The sequence below is a fragment of the Tripterygium wilfordii genome, chromosome 12 (assembly GCF_013401445.1).
Source record: "Tripterygium wilfordii isolate XIE 37 chromosome 12, ASM1340144v1, whole genome shotgun sequence".
Classification (NCBI taxonomy): Eukaryota; Viridiplantae; Streptophyta; class Magnoliopsida; order Celastrales; family Celastraceae; genus Tripterygium; species Tripterygium wilfordii.
The window spans coordinates 3473206-3483960 of record NC_052243.1 but is presented as its reverse complement, the minus strand read 5'-3'; the positions used below and the strand labels follow the sequence as shown (position 1 = coordinate 3483960).

At 35.0% G+C, this 10755-nt stretch overlaps 1 protein-coding gene across 1 annotated transcript; it reads right to left on the bottom strand.

The window, feature by feature from the left end:
• Positions 1-3117: 3117 nt before the first annotated feature.
• LOC120010459 lies at positions 3118-8223 on the bottom strand. Its single transcript, XM_038861258.1, has 7 exons — positions 8060-8223; positions 7035-7201; positions 6001-6081; positions 5390-5444; positions 4608-4709; positions 4253-4349; positions 3118-3913 (listed from the first exon to the last, which is right to left on the bottom strand). The coding sequence occupies exons 1-7, from the start codon at positions 8221-8223 to the stop codon at positions 3155-3157; spliced, it is 1425 nt and encodes a 474-aa protein (XP_038717186.1). The 3' UTR covers positions 3118-3154.
• Positions 8224-10755: the final 2532 nt, after the last annotated feature.

Genomic DNA, 10755 nt, shown 5'->3' with positions numbered 1-10755 from the left:
AGTCATTCTCTCTTCATATTTTAATAAAGATAATTAATTAAAATGTTTATAAAACATTAACTTATAAAACATTAATTAATTATCTTTATTTTAGAAATTATTAATTATTAATTTTTTACATTTATATGCATTTATTACAATTTAAATGCATAATACCCCTAACCCTGAGCTTATTAAATAAATTAAATTAAATTAAATTGATTAATTGATAATTTATTATCATCTTTAATTAATTTAAATTCATTATATTAATTTTATGAATTAATTTATATGTTTAGATACAACGTATACAAGTAAAATGTATGCTACTGATGTAATATTCTCACAAGTGCACAAGAGTCCATGAATAGTACAGTGTATGCAAGTACGAGGTCGATCCCACGGAGACTAGTTAATCTAATTAATGTACCAACTTGATGAATGATTGAGATTTGGGGAAAAATGAAGAATGATTGATGTAAATAAAATAAAATAAAAACAAAGAAATAAATTTCAGATTTGTATCCAATAAGAGAAGAACACTAGGGCATTGATTTCACCTAGTAATCCTATCACAAGCATTCAATTAACAAACACACAATTATGGTTCTGATTCAAGGGTTGATTCTTTCTTAAATATGTTGGTTCGTTCATTCGCGGTGCCAACAAATATTATTAACAATGGATTAATCATGTTCAGTTCGCAGTTTTTAACCCAAGGCTAACAACTCATTACGATCTAAAGAACTATAACAACCAATCAATCCCCTAAACCTTGTTCATGGCAGTCGACAATTGATTTTCTTAATTTCAGTTCCACTAAGACACGTGAATTCAGTTCGTTTCTTAGTCCTAGCTAGATGAATCTAATTGAGCATTCAATTGGTGGCCAATCAACCAAACAAACAATAGATTATAAGCATAGAAATTAAAGACAAGAATCATGAACCAAAATTATGCATTCAATTAATTGAAGTACTTGCAATAATCATACTAGGCTACATCAAGCCCTAGCAAAGAGGTTTAGTTACTCATGTTATAAGAACACAAGGAAACTAAATATGAGAACATCATGAATCAAGAACAAGAACAAAGAGAAAAGCTAGAGACAAGAACAAGAACAAAAGCTAGAGAATGTGGCTCTCCAATTCGTGTTTTCTATTGTGCTAGAGGACTCCCTTTTATAGTGCCAAAAGCTTCCTTCAATTAATGCCAAAATTCAAGTCAAATTCCTTGTATGACTCGGTCTCTTTGTTTCCTTCTTTCTTGTCAAAATATTTCCTTCAAAGTCCTTCACACCAAACTTCATTTTGCCTTCCTTCTTTTACATTGCTTTTCCTCTTATTGTCAAGAGTTGGGCCCACCTCTTTCACTCTTCAAAACCTTCCAAGATTCACTTTCCTTGATTTGATTAAATTTGCACGAGAAGCACACTAGCAAGCCTTGACTTGTTATTATGTTCTTATACTTATTTCCTTTCTTCTCTCTTTCTTGATCTGCAAGTACTCTTCATTCCTTATTTGTATTGGATTCATCCTAAAGCAAGTATTTTTCATCACTTTCCTCATAAATATTCTGAAAATAAAAAATAATGAGAAGTTATCTAGAATCCATGTTTAGTTCAATTAAAAGAGACAAAAACAAGTGTAAAGTGAGGTTTAAAAATATGTAAAATATCATGCTATCAGCTACCCTTGCACGTAATTTATCTGATATGCTACACAGCACAAATGTTAACAGTAAAAGTTCAACCAAACACCTACCTAGCATTCAAGCAACATATCTGCTACTAAAATTGTCCAACATTTCTGCTAGCATATCTACTACTTTACAAATGCTCTACCAAACTAGCTCTTCATCATAAAAGTCTCTCCTTAGTTATAAAATCATCATAAATGTGGAATCCACATGTCATTTGGGATGGGTTTGTATTGGAATACATACATCTCCCAATGTAGATGAACATAGTATATTATGGCAAAAATCGATATCTGATGAATGAGAAATGGATCTCAAAGATATCCACATAAAGTCGGAAAAGTTTGTGTGTAAAACCAATGGATTTGGAAGTTCCGTAATTTCATAGAGTCTATACAAATTTTAAAAATAGAAAACCAATCTCATATTGAATAATTATGAACTCAAAAGTGAGTTTATAACACTCCACATTGGTTGTATGAACTTGGGCCCAAGGGCACCCAAATTTTGTGATGGGAAAGTCTTACATAATCTTAGGTTTGAGTTGGGACAAAACACACACCGCCTACTCCCTGTCGGGATAGGCTGGCTTATTGTCCTACTATAGGTTCATTGACTTTTTAGTGAATATTTGACCAAGACCAACAAGTGTGACTGTTTAAAATTTAAATTGTAAATTTATTTTAGAGCTTTATAAGACTAGAACAGAAGGTAACACTTTTATTATTTTCGAAATTCCTTCTTCTCTTCTATTCCTGGTTCGTCGTTACACTAGTGTTCGTGCGTACATCGCCATGTAATCGAATAGATCTAATATTACAGGAACTGCGAGCACACTATAGGCATGCAATACCATGTTATATATTTGCAAGAAGGTTCAAACACACTCAGCTAAGCATAAAAATCGATTTTAAGATGATGATCCTCGACGAAATTTTAATTTACAGATCTTCTCCATTTGAAAATAAAATGCAATAATTAAGATGGGAAAGGACGATGATCAGCTTTACTAATGGAAGGGAACAAATCTAAGTACCTTGTAAGCATATCTGGAGACTACCAGCATTGGCAGTTCTATTATGATGCACGGACTCTTAAGGGTGAATAGATATCAATTATTTATTTTTTTCCTCCCCCTATGCTTGTTCGTCGCCACCCTTTGTGTTGTTCCAAGAGTTTTCTTACAAGACATGATAAGCTTGTGCATAGCATCGATCACTTCCTTTTCTGATATTCTATCAATGGACCGCGACACTTTTTATCATTCAAAAGTCATCCTAAGTGCTCAAGGTTGTGCTCACACATAAACAAGTCGTTGACTTACACCGAACCAATACGAGACTTTGTATAAAGTTTATCAGCAAACTTTATTGGCTTCGAGAATATCAACATAATTTCAATTAAGTTTTCAAATTATATATGTTCAACTAAGAGGTATAATCTACTAGTATCCAAACCCACCAACGACTTGCCCCCTCTACGTTTCCAAACCGAGCTTGCATATCTCCTCCGCCGGCGGAGAATTCCAGTTCAAAGCCCGCCTCTGCATCTCCTCAAAATCACTCACACACTCGTTCAACTTCATCTCCCTCACGCGCTTCCTCTCTGCCGCAAATCTCTCCCCCGCGACAATGTCAAAAACCCTCTCCCAACCTCTCTCCCACTCTCCATGTGCATTGCATAACTGTAGAGTCTCATTCCCCCAATTTGTCCAGCTCCAACTTCTACGAAGCCTTGACATTACAGCCTTCACACAAGACCCTCGACACACGGGCCTGCACGGCCTACATTTGGCCCCACTTAACGGACCCGGACTCGACAATGCCGCAACGGGCACTCCGAATCGATTTCGTGGGAAAAAGTATTTACGGTCTGTGACGATGCAGAAGGGGAAGCGATTGGTAAGGTAAGGTATTCCATGTGTAGTGAGCTGGGCCTTAAAGGCGGTCTCCGAGTTCAGTCGGCGGAACCCGGCCAAGTCCAGCACTGGGACAAGGGAGAGGCGAGAGAGTGCTACGGAGGTGGTCTTGAGGTCGCCGACACCGAAGCGGTCGTTGAGACCGCCGTAGGTGGATCCGGAAGGGACAACGTATTGACCCGGGATGAAGTTCTCGGGGCCCAATTGCGCATTCCAGTAACTGTCTACTCGGGTTCGGACTATCCAGTCGTAAGTGAAGTTTTTCTGTGTCTGGTATGACTGAATCAGCGTGAGGCATCCTTCCACGAGATTAAAGTACTACAACAGTCCCAGCATAGAAACCGGAGCAAACAGGTATTACCGGAATAAAAAACAAAAATGCTAAGGATACGGTGTTTTTTTCCTCGCTGCATAAAAACTGGGCTCGACATGTCGCACATAAAATCTTGTGTTACATAACAGGATTTGGGATAGATGTGACAAAAAAACACTTGGATCGATAAGATTGTTGGAATAAAAAATCTGTTTGGTTTCCAGGAAGAAAAAAGAGAGGAGAAAAGGAGAAATAAACCTGGATGCCGTTGGGCGAGTTTGAGGAGGTGAGGACTCGGACTTCCGAGATGGTCTCAGGCATTGGCTCAAAGATTTTGAACTTACGGGGCCGTCGATTATAGAAAATGTTCTTAAGGTGTACCCTAATGCAGACCTGTTCTTACACAGTCCGTTGGACAATAACGCCTTCAAGTTCTCCCTCCTGAAAGCCGCGCCCCAGCTCAGTGCAAACCGAGGAAAAGTTTAGAGAAAAATGACAAATGATATTAAGTGGCTTAAATGCCCCTACATATACATAGATTCTCCTTTCTTATTATTCTTCTTCCTTCCGCTTTTTTCTTTTCTGCAACAAATACTCTTCTTCTTTCTTCTTTCTTCTTTCTTCCAGTTTCTTCTTCCTTGATTGGCGCCTCTTCTCTTCTTCATTTGTTGTTTCTTCTCTCTTTTTTCCTTTGTTTACAACATAGATCGGCGTTTATTCTTCTTCTTGTGACAAAAATTGAGATTTCTTCTTCTTCCTTCGTTTGGGACAATGACATATCTGCAAAGTAGAGCTCTTGATCTAAAGAGAAATAGAGAATGAAAATGAAAAAGTTGTCATTTCGATTGTCATCACCATATCTGATATTATATCTGTTTTGGAGTTGCTAATATTATATCTGTTTTGCATATGTTGAAATTACATATGATAAGGCACATAATCTTTCTTCCTTTTTTGTATTTTTTTCTTCTAATTCTGGTTATGATGGATTTGTTTATATGTTATCAGTTTTGGATCTATTGAAATTTTATCAATTTCTCTAAAATATTATCTGTTTCATCCGTCATAAATTTTCAAATGAAATATGTCTAAAAAACATAACAAAATTAAACCAAATCAGTTTCACCAGCCTAAAAATTTACAGATAACATATATATTCAACAATCCAGAACTTCATTATCTATCATAATATGTTCATGAATACAATCATAAAATCTAAAAAAAAAATCACAAAAAATAAGATGACGGAATTACATGTCTTTCTATCATGGTTTCCTAACTTCTCACATTTAATACACATAATTTTCCTTCTCCACTGTAAAAATAAGATATATGCAAGAAACATATATTATATATTAGAAACAGATAACATATCAACAAGTGCAAGTCGAAACATATAAAAAATTACCAGATTTATGGGAATGGTAGACCACCGTCGTTCGACCACCGATCAAGGCCGCCGACCCAACAAAAAGAAGTACCGGAGCACCACAATCAATCCCCAGCCATCAACTGTTGATTCCATTGGATTTTGACCTTGAAGTCGCGGTCAACAGTGAAGAAAAGTGTCTGATTCGACTTGATATCGGTAAGGGAAATCTTCGATCGACTTTTTTGTTTGGATTCCTTTTTTTTGTTAGATCTGAGATCTAATATGAGACATGAGATTGTAATTTGAGATATAAGATCATAACCTGAGTTCAAATATGAGATCGTATGTTACTGTTTTAATGTTATTACAAATCTGAGATCATATGTTATTGGATGGAATCTGGCTGGGCATTGTGCGTCTCAGTGAGAGGAGTCTAACAGAGGTGGTTATGTAGCGAACTATCGTCGAAATTGTCTGGATTTGAGATTTTCTTTCATGTTACTGTTTCAAACAGTAACCTCATCATGTTACTGTTGTAAAAATTAATATTAGACTAATATTTATCTACATTATCATGTCAACGTATTGACGTTATAATGCAGAACCATGTAATATAGATCGGGTATTGTTTTAAGGTCATTTGTTCTAGTAAGAAATATGACAAGGGTTATGTTTATTATGAAACAGTAACATGAACATGTCTGAATGATTTTGCAGAACTTGACAGATTAATTATTTCAGATCTAGTACTCACAAACTCAAGAAAATCCTTAATGAAAACCATGTACCCAACATCTACACCTAAATAAAAGCAAAGAAGAATAGAAACAATAGATCTAGAGAGAGAGAGAGAGAGAAGAAGAAGAAGGAGGAGGAGGAGGAGAAAACGAGAGAAAGACGAAGAAGAAGGAGAAGAAAGCGAAGGAGACGAAAAAGAAAGACAAAGAGAAGAGAGAGAAAAAGAGGAAAGAGAGACGGTAAAGAAAGAAAGAAAATAAAGAGAACAGTGAGGTTAGGGGTATAAAGGTAAATATTCATACCATGAGTACTTTTGTGTCTATGTATTTTTTTGTTGAATTTGAATGTCTAAAAATACACTAATGAGTACCAGCTTGACGTTCTCCCAAAATTTTAAAAAATAATAATAATATTTGAAATATTTTATTTTAAGGGCAAAATATTTTAAAATAAAATTTGCTTATTCAAAACATTTTCTAACCATCCAAAATCCCAATACGGTTTCATGTCAAGTCTACATATAGAGAGAATCAATAGCACAAGATAACAAACTACAGGGATCCTTTGATCCAAACAACCAATCAAGTATCAAAGTACATTAGCAATCAACAATACCAAAAGGAATTTATCAACGAGTGCACTACTGCGAAACCAATGAATAGTGATCACGAAACGATAAGATGAAACAAGTAACGATCACGATTTCCAAAAATTGAACATGAAACAAACGAGAACAAATATCAAGAACTAGTCAAGTGACGGAAACACACATTCATTCTTGACTAGTGAGCCAACTTGAAAGAAGTCCAAACTCCATTAGGAGTTTTATGTACACAGTACACGGCCCATATTTGCTCCAATCACATGTGGGCTCCATTCTTACAAATCAATCCATATACAAATGGGTAAGGTGTTCATCGGGTCAAATACGTTGACCCGCTTCTTCGAGCTTCATCCGAGTTGTATCTTTATACACCGAGTCACATGAGATGAGACTCGGCTCATCCACTAGCTACCCCCGACGGCAGTCCTCGGGGGCCACCAAGGGTGCGACCAATTTTCCCACGCCTCTGCAACGACCATGGTGGTGCTGCGTGGTTGGGGTCTACCGGTACTCTCTTGCAACCATATCAGTATAAGTTGCAGAGGAGAAACAGAGACAGAGTTGCACTGCTTGATGAGCCTAATATGACAAATATACCAAAATTTCATGGAGATAATTTTATTATTCCTTGGCCATTGCAAGACTTTATTAGAGTTCCTTTTTTTCTGACTTTATTAAAAAGTCCATCACAAGTAAAACGGAGACATTAGGTATTCAAGTACAATCTCCTTATAAATTCCCCAAGATACATACTAAGCAACAAAATTCGGGATAATATAACTTGTAGTTATCGAAAGATTGGTCATGTTACAACTCAATTATCATTACCGAATGTTCAAACGTTTCAAGTTGATAATCTAAAGTGTAAATTTGTTGCATTTTAATAACTCGAATATATTTTCCCAAGATCAGACGGTCAACCCGCTTATGTGGGGTTTACCAATAACTACAATGCTTGTGTGGATGATTTTCATTTGGTCAACTCATACCGTAAGCAGGTTGATTGTTCCAAAATGAGAAAATATGTTCGAGTTACCAAATTGGGACAATTTTGAATTTTAAGTTACGAACTTGAAACGTTTGAGCATTCGACGATCGAGTTGAAACGTGGTCAATCTTTCGATGACTACAAGTTACATTAACCAAAAAAATTCAGCTCGAAAATAAAAACGAGAAAACCATCAGAAAAGTGAAGGACATAATTTCACACATCTTCAAGAAACATCAAATTACAACCCATACTAGTATTTTTCTTTTAATTTTGTTATGGTAGGATCCAATTTATTCGATCATACAGGAAGTTTCAAGGGTTTGAATTGGGGTCGCCCGTGTCTAGAGGACTTGGATCTGAAGAGACAAGACAAAGGAACTCCCTATCTTGTTCAAGTAAAGCCATGTCTTGTTCATCAAATTGCACCCATGCTTCTACTCCATTACCCTGTTTTGTATCCATCGTCATTACAATCAATGGAACGATCATCCTTAATCTTCCCCGCGAGGGGGTAGTAGCGAGTTAGTGTTTCGGACAGAGACTGTTTTAACACTAACGATCTTTGAGAGAGGAACTTAATTTTTGCAAGCTCTGTTGTGACTTGGTTCATGGGATAGAAGAGGAGTACAGGGAAGTGTGCGTGAAAGCCTAATTGATCAAGAAGAGAGAGCTTGTGGGTTTTGAGTTGATGGGGTGTTGGTGATGAGGGTTTGATGCAGTGGTTGGATATTATCTCAACCTCCATTGTTACTATACTCTCTAGCAGAGGAGTTGACTGTGAATTTAATTTCCTTACACACATGTTTATATAGGTGTAAGTATGCGTGTTGTATCCGAGAAGTTATTTGGACGTATTCATGAATAATCTTGCTTTGCTTTTGAAAGTCTGTCCAATCGTGGTGACCGGGTTAACAAAGTAGTACAGAAGGAAATTTCGATTTCCGCCAACTTGCTTTGGCATTTGGAGAAAATATTCGGTGGTTCTAGTATTCCATATCACATGATGTGGTGTACCAGGATCAATAATACTATGACATGTCATGGATTGTGATATCAAATCAAATCATCCTCAATCATACGTGAATTTAGCACCATGCCAACATATAATATGAGTTCTGTTTGGTAGAGTAGAAAGATTGATTTTCAATAGTAATAGAAAAAGTGTGAAAAAAATGTCGAGTTTAAAACTGTGAAATATGTTGTGAGGTGTTTGGTGAAAAAAAAGTTATGCTAACGGAAAAACTGTTGAAATAAAATATTGAATATTAGTTTTTTATTTTTATATTAAATTAAATCTAATAAATATAATTCTCATTCAAATTAATTTTAAGTATTAATTAACAAATATTTTTAATTATTAATTAATAAAATTTTAATATTTTTTTTTATTTTAAGTATTAAAACTGTTAAAAAGTAGTTTTAAGTATTAAACTGTTAAAATATTTATATTGTAAATTTAATATAATTATATTGTAAAATATTTTTTCTATATTATTGTGACTTTATTATTGTAATATTTATGTTAATAACAAATATTAATTAATAAGAGTTGAGCATGGGCCCCACATTATTATAAAAATATATAATTTACATTTAAATGTATTAAATAATGAAGAAGACATAATGATTATTGTGGGACCCACAAAAAAATTGAAAAAAAAATATATGTTGAGTGTTAGCATCAAAAAAAGCTCTAATGTGGAGTTTCTTTTTTATGCTAGCGGATCCGTTGTCAAAATGACAGCAAATCTCCTATGTACGCTATGCTGTTTGATAGAGTATCAACCGATAACGTTTCGCTCATGGGAACATTGTGGAAAGGCAGATGGTGTATAGGATCATCGAATATTTTTCATCACAAAAGTCAAGATTTTGGAAATTATTACGCCTTTTTCCTAGAAATTGTCCGCTTGCGAAGTGCAATGAGAAGCCATTATCATGTGGAATGTCGGAACTCCCATCCATGTCTTGGGACTCTTCTACGACACTTCCTAGAGAGTTTTTCCAAAAGAAAAATAAAAACAAAAAATGGAACTGATTCATCTATGGATTGTCTACTTCATAGATTGTAGGAATTCAATTAGTTGTAAATTAAATAGTCTATATAGATGTTAATTAGTCTTTTTCATGATCAATGGACGATAAGGATAGTTGGAACTTAGATTGTAGAACCCTTTATTTGGTTTTTACAAAAAAAAAATAATAAAAGAACGAAGAAGATAATTAAAGGAAAATCTTTTGTACTTTAAAGGAAATAGAGAGAGGAAATATGATTCTTCATTTTGTCGTTTTAGTAGACTTCGACTATTCTTTGATGACCTGCACAAAAATAATATTAAGGTACAGGGGCTCTAAATTTGTTGTCGGGGATCTCTCCGACGCTCAAGTAACCTCGAGAGTTGTTTAGAGATTGAGAGTGTTTTTCGACTTAATTAGGTATAACTGGCATTGACATTGATGTATCACCATAATCGCTAAGTGGGCCGTATAAATATAAGACCCAGAAGAGTACAAATTGGGCCACAAATATAGTGGGCCCATTAAACCCATTACAAGAAGAGTTGGGTAGTCCCGTGTGCTAGATGAGGGAAGGCATACAATTTTGAACATTCAACTTAGTGGAGTCCTCCAAAACTAAGGCCCCGTTTGGACAACAATTTATGGTTACTTCACCATATATTGTTAAGTTGAACAAACGGCCCTTTCGGGGCCCATCTATCGAGACAATTACAGTGAAATAATATGACCATTTTGAAACGGATTACAAAATTACCTTAAATTATGTCAGCTTTTTACGTTTCTCATTTCTTTGGCTGCTCAACTACTGGTGTGGTCCCCAGTACAGACTTCTTTGGTCAATACATGTCCCTCCATATTTATCTTATTTAATTTATTTAATAATGTTATTATTCCTGTTAGAAATTGTTTATAATATATTTTGTTATTTATTTAAATCAATTACAACTTAAATGAATAAAACGCCCTGCACGTAAATTATACAATAATTTTAACACAATATATGCTACCAATAAAAGTACAACTAGGGATGACATTCGGGTACCCTTCCAATTAGCAAATATCAAAACACTTTCCATTTAAGATACTCTATATCAAAACCATTTAAAAAAACATTTAAATTTTC

Coding starts and splice junctions, on each gene's coding strand:
- LOC120010459 (XM_038861258.1), bottom strand. CDS start 8,223: ATGAACCAAGTCACAACAGAGCTTGCAAAAATTAAGTTCCTCTCTCAA. Junction 6,082..7,034: donor CCCGAGGACTGCCGTCGGGG/GTAGCTAGTGGA, acceptor GCTTTTATTTAG/GTGTAGATGTTGGGTACATG. Junction 4,350..4,607: donor AATAAACGCCGATCTATGTT/GTAAACAAAGGA, acceptor CGCGGCTTTCAG/GAGGGAGAACTTGAAGGCGT.